Here is a 12,169-nt window from a genome sequence, read left to right on the forward strand (position 1 = left end):
CTCATGTCTCTCCAAGCTCGATATAGCTCAGGCAATTCTCGAGACCTTGAAGAACACTCTCGAGAAATTTCTGAAATTGATTTGCGGAATCTACCAAGCCGAAAGGAATCCTCCGATACTGATATTTCCCAAACTTCGTGATGAAACAGGTGTACTTCCTCGAGCGGCGTCCAACTCAAGTTGCCAAAAACTTTTCGCCAGGTCGAGTGAGCTGATCCACAACCGTGCCCCAGGTTCTGAAGCATAACGCGCCCTCTCTTCCATGATCTTTCGACCCACTCGTTCTATCAGCTCCATCACCAACGGCAATGGAAAGTTATCATTCCGGATCAAGCTGTTAACGAACCTCATATCAGTGCAAAAACGCAATGTCCCATCAGACTTTTTTGTGAAGATTACGGGAGACGTAAACTCAGACGTCGAAGGTTCAATGATCCCACGCTCCAACAAGAAGGCAAGATTCGCTTTCAACTCCTCCTCCAACGCGAGTGGCACAGGGTAAGCCTTTCTTTTGCACCGCTTCAACGTTATCCTTGAGTCGAATCGTCGCCTTGAAGGACCGGTCAAGAACAACGTCACTGGGAATGTCATCACGAATGACATCCGAATAATCTTCCATGATCGTCTCGGCAGCCTTCTGCTCGAGACTCGTGGCACCATCTGTCGGCTGAGCAATCTCCAACAGGTTGCACAAATGTACCACGTACCATTCCGAATCTCAGTGTAAGAAAGTACCTGACACAGCGAGGCGTCCGCAGCCCCGAATTGCTTGTTCGTCGGGCAAATAAGTAACGGAAGCTCGACCATCTTGCTGCGCCACTTGGCAAAGACTCTGGGATGACCCGCATCAATCACGATCTTGTTTGCACGCATCCATTCCCATGAGAGGATCATGTCCGCATGCGGCAAGTCAAGCATGTAGAACGACCCACTACTCTTGAAACTGGAGCCTACGCCCAATTTTGTCTGGAAAACCATATCAGACAACCTACTAGTCCCGTCGGCCATGATAACTCGTTTACGAACTTCTGCATCCGTGACCAACAGACCAAATTTGCGCACTGCCTTCGTGCTGATAAACGACTCTTCAGCAGCTGTATCGAGCAATGCATTGAGAACTATGGATTGATCCCCGAACCGAAAGGTCACAGGTACCATAGGTAGAGCTTTGATCCTGTGAGAGTCAACGGTGATACGACATTGACGAATATCCCTAGGATTCTCTGGCGGAGGTGTGCCCGGGTCGAAGACAACATTCGAAGTCTGCAAACCCGTGCCCCCGTCGATTGCGCCCTCCGCGGCAACCGACGTCACTGGTTTAAAGCTGACGGTTGTTCAGACCTCGACAAGAGAGGGCACTTGTCTCTGAGTTGTAGCACTTCACCTTCTTCTTGTCGAACTTCTTCTCCTTGCCCTGCATGTCCTCGCTCTGAGTAGGAGCCGACCGCTTGCCCTCATGACGAGGTTGTGCTTGGGTGAAATGAAGACTCGTCTGACCGTCTTGTGGGTGTCGCTGACGCAGATTAAGAGCTTCGCGATACAACTGCGGCAAATACTTGCCCATCTCCGACGGCTCCGCATGGTAAGTAATCCCAAACGTCTTACCATCGCGTTCCATCAGCATGTTCAATTCCTTCCGTAGCATGGCGCGTGCATAGTCCATTTGTATCCCATCGACAAAGACGCGTTCCCAGCTACCTAGCGCAACACTAGGTCTCTTGGACACAAGGTAGCACGCCTGCAGGTGTGTAACCATCGCCTGGAATCTCGCGGTGTACGCCTCAACAGACTCCTTGGGCCCTTGCCTAGCCTGCTTCTGCACATGACGCTCAAGTTTCTCAATAAACTCGAATGGTAACCATTTCAACAACAGTTTCTCCACAAATTGTTCCCAATCACCATGCTCAGCTGAGAACTGATCTTGCTCAGCCATCGGGAGTGTAGCCCACCATAGCTGCACCTCCGGACCGAACGCAGAGATGGCCGCTCATACCCATCGATGGAGTGCTATACGGTGAAATTTACACCTGCCTTCGATATATCCGAGCCATGAGACCACCGACCTCTCCATGGTCTGCTCACCATTGTACTGCAACAATGACTTCGGATCCAGCTTGCAAATCTGACCACCGTCATTCTCCGCATGCTTAAGCTTGGGAGGCTTGTCCTCGGGTTCCCGAACCCGCTCACAAAGCAAGTACACGCATCTCCGCTGCCTCCTTGGCAAGCCTACGGTTCTCTCGCTGGGATTCCTCAAGTGCCCTCACAAGATCCTGGAGTTTGCGATCAGCTTCTCTCTGGGATTCTGCGAGTGCATTTACGAGATAGGGCGGGACCATCTCTTTCGTTTTCATCCCTACAGTTTCCGACGGATCGTACGCATGTGACTGCGGCGACATGCCTGTCATCGTAGGAAAGCGCGGCTCGGCTGACCCATTCAATGTCTCCTTCACAAAGCTGCCCAACCGTGACAAGCTTCGACTCATGAAGTCCGAGACAACGCTACCTGACTGAATGCTCGTCCTATCCATGTTTTCTTGAACAACTTCTTTCAACACAACAACTCCGAGAGGAAACGTACCAAAATGTTAGGAAAACTTCCTACAAGTATCTCTCGATCCAGTGTTGACACACGAAGTGATCCCGTCAAGAAACCAAAGAGCAAGCGTGTGACAGCAATGCACAATTCAACGGCAATTTACTCCAAATCAACGTTAGAGATAAAGAAATAAGTAATCTAATTTCCTAAGAAACGATACTGCCTAGGACACCTACTTAAGAAAGACAGAAAGTCAGTAAACATATCCTATCAGTTTTCCGACGCTGAAGGAATGGGCGGAATCATCCTCGGCAACCCTAGAGTCAAAGTCGGGGACTTATACTCGGGCCGCGGCTACGCCTCAGTTTACTCATGATCTTGCCTCACTGCCTCTGCTCTCGCGACAAATCATGACAAGCAGCGGACAAACGTGATCACTGCTGGGATCCGAGTCTGCTGCCTGGCTTGAAGGGAGCCTTGAAGATCAAGCTCCTGCTGTCTTGCGTCTGATCTACTATCAAGCCTTGCTCTTCAAGCTTGCAGCATAGGTTTTCAAGCGGACAACATGCGTGGGAAACGGTAGCGTCAAGAAGACGCCAGGGAGCGTTTGCAAAAGCAACAGGGAGAGGAGAGGAGAAACAACAAAAAGATTTTCGAACTGACTTGCTGTTCCTCGCCCTAGAGGAGATGGGACTGGTTGCCTCTCACCTCTAAAAGCGAATCATGACAGGAGGAAGGGAGGAGGAAGGGGGGAGTGCCGGGAGTAGGCAAGGGGGAGAGATGGAAACGGTTTCAAAGAAATCTTTTTCTCTACCCCTTTGATCTTTTTCTCTACCCTTTTGATCTTTTTCTCTACCCCTTTGATCTCTTTCTGGATCCCCCGGGAGCTCTCTCAGCTCCTCTCGGTTTTGTCCAAGAATATCTCACGTTGCGCGGAGGAGCTGAGAGCTCTCGGGGGATCCAGAAAAAGATCAAAGGGGTAGAGAAAAAGAGTACTGGCAGCAGAAGGTTTTCCCAGCTCCCCAGAAGTACGGAGGAAAGGCAGCTGCCTTGGTTCAAACCCTTAGGGAGCTTCAGCTTCCAAGGGGTCTAGGCAGAGGATGTGAGCATAGACGTGTAGTGACCTCGCCGTGTCAAGGGAGGGCTCAGCAGACGTTGACCCGACCCGATACACGTGATGATGGGCGCGAAAACTGCGAATCTTTCTCACGTCTGCTACAGAAATCGCTGGCTGGAAATCTTTAGAAACTCGTCCTTAGACTGCAGGATGCTACTGGAGATGCATACAACAACTTCATGTTGCCTTCAATCTGCATGATCGTATGACCAAAGAAGAAGCAATTCACGAATGCTGCACCTTCGTCGCTCATCGAGCCTGCCGAGTCTGCGACTCTTCTGTTCCATTGCTGGAACTCTTCGTATGCTGAAGCAGCTTTAGCATACATGAGACCAACCGCAAGGTCACGTCAAAACAGTTTAGCATGCATGAGACCAACCGCAAGGTCACGTCAAAACAGTTTAGCATACACACGTCAAAACAGCAAGAACGAGGTCAGTCAAGGTAGCGCAGCACCTGCTTCCTCGGACCCTCGAGTAGATCGATCATACTTGCTGCCCAAGCGCCTGAGAAGAGATCGCAGAAGAGGTCAAGCTTGCCTGTCAAAACTTCTTACAGCTGCTGGTGGACGAATCTGCCATCTCATCATGCGTTGAAACGTTTTCTTACAAGTCAACCTGCGGGGCCTCGCGACGGTTTGCTATCTCCCTGTCCTCAGACTCAAATTGGTTGATCAAGTTATTCTTTCCTCACCGATCAAAGTTGTACGTCCCACTCAGCATATCCTTGTCTGCAATGAGGTGCTCAGGAGAAGACACGACAAAGAAGAAGGCAAAGGGAGGAGGAGAAGCACGAGACAACACCTTGGAGGAGCCTTCGAATGCAGTCTTTGAAACATTCAAAGGGCATGCGATCGTACTCTTGAGATAGATTCTCCTGTCTGCTCGTCAGCTTGCGAGTCTCTTTGCCTCATGTACCGAGATGGTTCTGCGGAAAGCTTCTTCTGCTTCTCTTTCTGACACGACAGCAGGAAGCAGACCCTTGAGCTGCAGCAGCTCCTGCGCTAGCGTAAGACGCCATCTCGAGCTCCCTGGAGGCACCAACAAGAAACTGATCCAACGTGAGCTCCTGTGTGCTCTTATGCGATGAGCCATGTGAAGCACGAAACATGCGCTCCTCCTTCTCGAGGAGGCTCACGCTGCTACTCAGCTCGCTTGCCTGGGGCTCGTCCTCCCACACCTTGGCTTCCTCATCAGCAATCAACCTCAGCAGGGTGGTCACCACCTGCGCTGCCTCAACATTTCTCGTGCTATTCTGACGGTATCTTGGCTCTTGACGCTGCTCGATGCTCTGCTGGCTTCTGCTCGACTCGCTCATGTCCCCCCGCGGTCTCTCAGAGCTGGTCGCGCTATGCAAGTAAATCAGCTACGCGTATGCGCCCTTGCTCCACCTGTCCGAAGAGCTTACAAGCCCGTCGCTTCGCAGCAGAGAGCCTTGGCGAGCACGAGCAGGCGATCGCAGGTCTCCTCCTAACAGACTGCCCCTGCCCACAGGCCCATCGTCGTAGAGCTCGAAGCCAGTGCCCCTAGGCGCGGCATCAGAGGAAGAGGAAACGAAGGGAAGAGGGAGGGGACAAAACGGGACCAAGTGTCAGTCCCGTCAAGTGTCAGTCCCGTCAAGTGTCAGTCCCGTCAAGTGTTAGTCCCGTCAAGTGTTAGTCCCGTCAAGTGTCAGACCCGTTGCTTCCTGACCTAGATGATTTCTCTGACAGCCGGGCGTATATCTGATCTCTTTCCCGAAGTCTCTTTAACCTTTGATCTGCTCCCTGAAGCATTCAATGTTCTTAATCGTTGGGTCTCAACTTCACCTGCTATCTCTTGTACCGTAGCTACTTGCGCTGTCAGCCTGTCTCGCTCCTCCGTGAACTCTCTGTGCAGCGATGATGAGCTTTCGCTTGGTTGCTCACACCTGACAACCTCTGCGCGTCTTCTCGCGCATACTGCAGCTTGTCAAGTAAGAGCTGGTTCTCGTGCTCCAATTCCGAGACTCGGTTACGCAGGGAGTTGACGAGCTGTATGGAGAGAGAACGTTAATTCTGATGATTTTGATTGATGTGTCTTCACGTGGTCTTGAGAACAAGTCAACCATATCAAGGCAAGTTCACCACATCACAAGACAAGTCAACGACACGAATAAAATCTCGGGAGATGTTGATTTTATCACAGATTTTACCTCAGCAGCATCATGTCGAAGAGTTGGAGTTCCTGGCTCCTCCTGCAAATTCAAAGTCAGAACCTGCTGACCGTTTGACACGATATTTCAAAGCAAGTGTACAAGAGCTTGAGAGCCGTCTGATCATCAAGGACGGAGTGAGAAAACATCACCATCATCAACATGTCACCATCATCATGTCATTTGTTCGCAACATGGTCGCAACCACTAGATGATATTACTCTCTGACCGAATTCAATACCGAATGACACAAGAAATCGAATGAATACAACCCGACATAAATATTGTGTGTTCCTTACCTTCCTCACAGATCGGCGGGAATTCTCCTCTTTCATTTCTGACCGCAGCTGCTCAAGAGCTCTGGCGTACCTTTGCAAACGTCAATCCGCAATCGCTGTACTTCTAGTCATACTCAACAATCTTCTTGTTCTTGAACTCAATCTCCTTGGCAGCATTCTGAAGCCTTATGGGTCAGAAAAGAGCATAAGAGGAGGATCAACACGTTGAGCTCCTGCTGCAGTGTTTCCACTTGCTTTCCTGTCAGAACCTCAACATCTCGTTTTGTCTCAGAGTTCTATCTCTCACCATCCTGCGGCTCGTCGTACTTGTTGAGATTCTCCATGAACTTCTTTCCCTCTGAATCTTCAGCTCGCGTTACAGTTGTTGTCTAAAGTTGTCACGGGATGAGATGCGACAAGCGTCTCTCATCCCGTGTTCCATGTACACTCACCTGTCAAGAGCACGCCGTGATGAGCGCGATCGAGAGCATCCATAGCTCCTCGCAGCTTGCTTTTCAACGCTTCACTCTGACCAAGAGCTTAACAGAGAAACATTTCAAGTATATTTTGCAGGTCAACCTCGCTTTTAAGCTCCGCCAACTAGAAACAGGTGAGACATCACGATGTTGGATGAAATCACTTACCTTCTTCACCAAAATGTCATTCTGGTAGCTCGCAAAGGCCCATCTTGATTTATTGGAGATAGCTTGGAGATTAGAAGCGATCATCTGCTCGAACAATTTATCTCAAGTTGAAAGAGTTGGGAAAAACGAGAAAAGGAGTTGTTTCTTTAAAAAGGCAATTCAGAAACACATCATCCATGTCATACTTGTTCTTCAAACTTGTCCTGAAATGAAACAGTGTCAGTTGTTAGAAAGAAGTCTTCGGATATTGCAATTTTCTGACTTTCTCTTTTTGAAGCTTCGCGTTCAGGTCCAGCACTTGTTGTATTCTTGTCTTATATTCCACCTGCAGTTGTGCATAAATGAAACGCAAGGAGTTCAATTTCAGACAGCACTACTTCTTTCACGGCCTTCTCCTCTAGTTTCTTGAACATCTCCGAAGACGCAACAATCTCTTTGTCTCTTTGTTCTTGCAACTGCAAGACTTTCATGTTGTGACTTTTCAAACGCATATCACCGTCTTGGACGACTTGGAGAGTTCAGTTTGTTCTTGTTGAGCTGATGAAAGCTTTCCCTTGAGGCATGTTTGATATCGTGATACGATAGCAAGCAACAATTACCTGCATTTCGCTGATTCTGAGCTGAAATTGATGACCGACCTGCGACATTTGTACGGTAGAGTCAAAACCCCTTTGACGCGTCGGCCTCATTGACCCACCTGCTCTGTGTGTTTTCGCAAGTTTTCTTCTCGATGAAGAGCTGAGTTGAGACTCTCAGTAAGAGATTCTACTTCTGACTGAAGATTTCTGCATAGATGGTCAGGCAGGCGTCTTGTCGCTCTTCTCGACCTGTTGTTGAGTTTGAGGTCATGCAACTCCTCCGACTGCCGGTTGATGATTGACTCTTTCTGCGCTAACGCCGTCTCGAGCCCTGGCCGGTCAAGCTCATGAGAAGAATGACGGCGAAGGCCAAGACAAAGATGACAGGTGAGGGTCTAGAAGAACAAGAACAACAGAGCTCAAGCTGGCAACATAAAGACATCTCAAATAAAAGCATCTCCCACAAAGATCTCTCATAAGACATCTCTAATAAAGACATCTCTGATACAGAGGTCTCTCATAGAGACTTCACTGACCGAGGTTCCTGTCGTGATCCGTTTTCTTGAAACCTCTCAGTTCATTCTTTGCCTGCATACCGGGTACATGGCTCAAATGACGTAACGCAGGGAAGAAAAAGACATGCAAGGCAAAAGAGATTGAGAAGAGTCGAAAAAAGATCCAAAGAGAGCGAAGACAAAACGGAAGGGGGAGGGGGGAAAAAGGAAGGAGGGAGAGGAGGAGAAAAATACTCTCAGAGGCTGAACGAGGGGGAATAAAAGTAATAGAGCAGAGGATGGAGTCAAACGAGACTGAACGGGTCAAGTGACGGAGAAGATCAAGAAGCAGTGGAACACCTGTAGGAGATCGTTCTCCATGTTCGTCCAATCTTTCTGCAATTATGACTATTCGCCTCGCTTGTTCCTCTACCTTCCATTTCTCCAGCTCTCGAGTAAGAGTGATGACTTTCTCTTCTGAGCTTCTCAGCTGATGATAAGATCAGATCAAATCTTGACTTCCATCATTCTCTCCACCTGTCCCTCGAGAATGTCGTTGTTTTCTTTCGCAAGTTGCAGCTGTTCCTTTCTAGCACAGAGGTCAGAACGAAACCCCTCACTCACTGATTCTACATGTGCTCGCTCTCCTTGTGAAGCGTTTCCATGTCTTTCCCGTACGTTTCCTGGAAGATCTCAAAATGAACGAAACAGAACAAGAAATGTTTGAGATTAGGATGACGAAGTTGACGATGAGAAGGTTAATGATTGAGATGATGATGATGAGAAGGTTGTTGTCGTTGATGATGATGATCAAAAGACGACGACGACGACGGTGTTGATGGTATTGTTGATGATGACGATGATGAAAGTACTGATGAAGACGACAAAGAGCCTCGTTGGCACTAGCTGTAGCTTTACCTTCTGCTTGGTTGCTGTTGATCTCAATTCGATCTCAAAGGCGCGCGCCTCCTACAGTCACCGTCAAGCTTCTGCAAGCGACACAAGAGGGAGCATGAGACGTGAGACGAGGATCTACCAGCTCACCTGAGCCTCTCTTCGAGCATTCTCTGCTTCTTTCTGCAGGAGTAGCAGCTGTTGCCCAAACTTCACTACCCATCTCGCCCCCGCCCTCTCACTCCCCTCCTCCTCCTCCTCCTCCTCCTCCTCCTCCTCTGCCCCTGCTTCTTTGCTTCTCTTGCTCATTAGCGCACCTGCTCCTCTGCAATACTTCTCAATCGCCGAGCTTCAAAAAGCTCCTGTCAAAGATGCTATCAGAGAACATGCGATCAATACGAAGAGACTGAAGAAGGGGAGGGAAAGACGTCAACGCTGTACCTCGTTCTCTTTCTCTATCTTTTCTTCTAAGCTCGCAGCTGTTTGCGCGCCCTTCTTGAGCGCCTCGGCCTGATCGCACCATCACAAACAAACAGAACATGTCACGACAGAAGAAGTGGACGAAAGATGTGATGATGCGGGACCTGAGCCCCCAGCCTCTTTCTCAGGTCCTCGCAGGTCTGGTGCCGATGAGTCAACTCGTCGTTCAACGACTTGATGCGCGCTGACTGCTCGTGATCCGTCAAATGACAAGCAAGAAAAGAGCCAAACATGCTCGAGCAGAGAATAGAAGAAGGAAGGACAAACGAGGCTGGTGTGGCAGAGAAGAAGTGTTGGAAAGAAGAAACAAGGCATGCCAAGGATGCTCTACATGGGGAAATACAAGGGGAGACGAGGTCTGAGGATAAGGATATTGCCTGTTCATCAAGAAGTTTCAATCTTTCTTCACTGATCTTGAATAGTCCGGCGACCTGAAGATGTTGAGCGAAGGTGAGAAGAAAGATAGAAAGCAGATAATTTAGCGATCAACAAGAAATCGCAAGATTCAAATACTTGAATGAAGGTAAAAGAGTGCGAGAGAATGTAGGAGAGGAACGGCAGGTTTTAGGACAAGACAAGACAAGACAAGACAAGACAGGGATAAAGTTGAGAACAAGTCACTTGATCTTCCAGCAGTTGAATCTTCTCCTCGTGCTCTGCCTTGAGCACCGCGATTGAGCGATCCAAGTCCGAAGACTGAGAGAAGAAAGATGAGATGACGGATGTCACAAGTCAAGAGGAGCGCAAGTGGATGGAAGGAACAAGATACATAACGTAAGACGGAAGAAGCAAGAGATGCAAGGGATGAAACATGGTCGACAGGGTTAGCAGAACGAAGAAGGGTTGACAACATTAGCGAGCAGAAAGTTTGTTTTCAAGGTTAGTAGGGGGGAACAAGATTTTCACTCACGGCAAATTTGTACTGGGGAGCAGAGGAGGAGGAGAGAAGACGCATCTCAAGTCCTTGAATCCGAATGTCTTTGGTTTTCACCTTCCGCATCAGTCAAGGTCACAGAACAATAAGACTAGGGCTGGTCACTTCCGACAGCAGCTGCTGAATCCTTCGGTGCAGTTGTAACTGTCGCTAACGCTCACAAGAAGAAGAGAACCAAGACATACAGACTTGAGCTTCGCTCCCCTCCAGACCCTCTGCGTCGTTTTTGGCTTGCAGGTTCAACTGATCAACGAGATTCACGCAGAACCATGGTAGACATGTAGCAACAAAGAAATCATATAGCTGTCTGACCTTTGACTCGAAATTTCCTTTTCGTTCATTCGTTTCATAGCAGCAATCTTCACAACAGCTCGTCAGGGACAGACATTGATCAAGGCCATTGATCAAATCCTCACCTGCAAATCTTTATCTGCAAGCTCCTGCATTCATCCATCGGAGGAGGACAAGAACAGGGAGTGTCATAGAGCTACAACGCCAGCAATGATTGCAATCATGCAAGATGAGTTACCGATCTTGTCTCTTCTAATGTCTTCTTTGATGTCTTAAGGAGGGCTTCCAACTCAGAGATTCTCTCCTCGTGCTGTAAACGTCCAAAGTCATCAACTTGACTTGATTGACACGTATGTCGCATGATATTTTGCAAGTTCAACACAAGCACTACAAGAGATCGGATCTGTTCAAGATGTGCATGCTATGCTCCCACCTTCCATAACGCGTCTTGAACATCGGAGAGCTCTTTCTCAGTGCTCAACAGCTTCTCCTGTGCCTGCGAGTGTCTGCTGGTCGCTTCCTCAAGCATTTTCAGCGCCTCATGGGCAGAAACTTTTCGTTCTGCCCACCATTGAGAAGCTGATTCATCTGTCGCCTGCTTCTTGTCTATGCCTGCCCCTCCCTCCCCTCCTCTTGCTCTCAGAGCATTCTTGAGCACTTCATTCTGCTTGTCCAGCAGCATTCGCTCATTCGCCCACAGCGACACCATCTTCTCTGCCAGCTGACCTGCGAGGGCGGCAAGACTCACAATCAACAACGATTCTAGCATGCAGGGTGACCTGTCCTCTCATGGTCGGCAGGTCGCAGAGAAGGGTCATCTATCATGCTGCATGCTTTCGACAAGGAGGTTCGCAGCGTGAAGATCAAGCTCTCCAAGTCAGCCGCGTCTTCGCCATGTTTCGCTACTTCAGCTTTCAAGGCATCTCGTGAGAGCGCAAGTCTCCTCTCGAGGGAAGCAATCTTCTCTTCTACCGTCATGCTCCCTTGTTAGACCAACATCGTCCTGCTCCAAAATCACATCAGAATACTGTAACACTCCATCTCCTTCCCTCTCCCTCTCCATCCCCGCTACAGCCACTCTCATCTCATACAGCTCTCCTTCTTCCCTCCCTTTCCCCGTCCCTCCTGCTCCTCCTCCCCTCCCTTCTCCCGTCCCTCCTGCTCTTCCTCCCCTCCCTTCTCCCGTCCCTCCTGCTCCTCCTCCCCTCCCCCGTCCCTCCTGCTCTTCCTCCCCTCCCTTCCCCCGTCCCTCCTGCTCCTCCTCCCCTCCCCGGTCCCTCCTGCTCTTCCTCCCCTCCCTTTCCCCGTCCCTCCTGCTCCTCCTCCCCTCCCTTCCCCCGTCCCTCCTGCTCTTCTTCCCCTCTCCCGTCCCTCCTGCTCCTCCTCCCTTCCCCGGTCCCTCCTCGCCTCCCTCCTCCCCTCCCTTCCCCCGTCCCTCCTGCTCTTCCTCTCCTTTCAAAAACCGTATTCGCATCAATCACGATGACTCTGCCTACCACCCCCTACCCCACTCATCCCCTGATATTTCACCCCCTCATTCTCCCATCTTGCGAGAGGGAGAGGTCAAATTATTGCACAAGAACACCGTACTAGCAACAACTTCCTCCTCTGCTAGTACTCACATCAGCAGCTTCCTCCTCTACTAGTACTCACATCAGCAGCTTCCTCCTCTGCTAGTACTCACATCAGCAGCTTCCTCCTCTGCTAGTACTCACATCAGCAGCTTCCTCCTCTGCTAGTACTCACAT

The 12,169-nt window shown here is 49.6% G+C and overlaps 2 protein-coding genes across 2 annotated transcripts; both read right to left on the minus strand.

Moving 5' to 3' along the window:
* Positions 1 to 4,261: 4,261 nt before the first annotated feature.
* On the minus strand, positions 4,262 to 9,429 carry GUITHDRAFT_121006 (hypothetical protein; the record flags this gene model as incomplete). The annotated part of the gene is made up of 28 exons (XM_005819733.1): positions 4,262 to 4,304; positions 4,350 to 4,532; positions 4,636 to 5,004; positions 5,047 to 5,181; positions 5,333 to 5,414; positions 5,464 to 5,525; positions 5,573 to 5,667; positions 5,829 to 5,870; positions 6,128 to 6,197; positions 6,241 to 6,284; positions 6,331 to 6,365; positions 6,414 to 6,464; positions 6,559 to 6,634; positions 6,686 to 6,706; positions 6,751 to 6,834; positions 6,936 to 6,953; positions 7,013 to 7,075; positions 7,128 to 7,205; positions 7,247 to 7,303; positions 7,448 to 7,535; positions 7,578 to 7,659; positions 8,183 to 8,312; positions 8,360 to 8,411; positions 8,456 to 8,505; positions 8,741 to 8,791; positions 9,034 to 9,078; positions 9,158 to 9,226; positions 9,301 to 9,429. 28 exons carry the CDS (start codon positions 9,427 to 9,429, stop codon positions 4,262 to 4,264), a joined length of 2,304 nt encoding a protein of 767 aa, XP_005819790.1.
* Positions 9,430 to 10,842: 1,413 nt separating this feature from the next.
* Positions 10,843 to 11,190, minus strand: GUITHDRAFT_121007 (hypothetical protein; the record flags this gene model as incomplete). Its single annotated transcript, XM_005819734.1, has 1 exon — positions 10,843 to 11,190. One exon carries the CDS (start codon positions 11,188 to 11,190, stop codon positions 10,843 to 10,845), a length of 348 nt encoding a protein of 115 aa, XP_005819791.1.
* Positions 11,191 to 12,169: the final 979 nt, after the last annotated feature.

Source organism: Guillardia theta (genome assembly GCF_000315625.1).
Source record: "Guillardia theta CCMP2712 unplaced genomic scaffold GUITHscaffold_208, whole genome shotgun sequence".
Lineage (NCBI taxonomy): Eukaryota > Cryptophyceae > Pyrenomonadales > Geminigeraceae > Guillardia > Guillardia theta.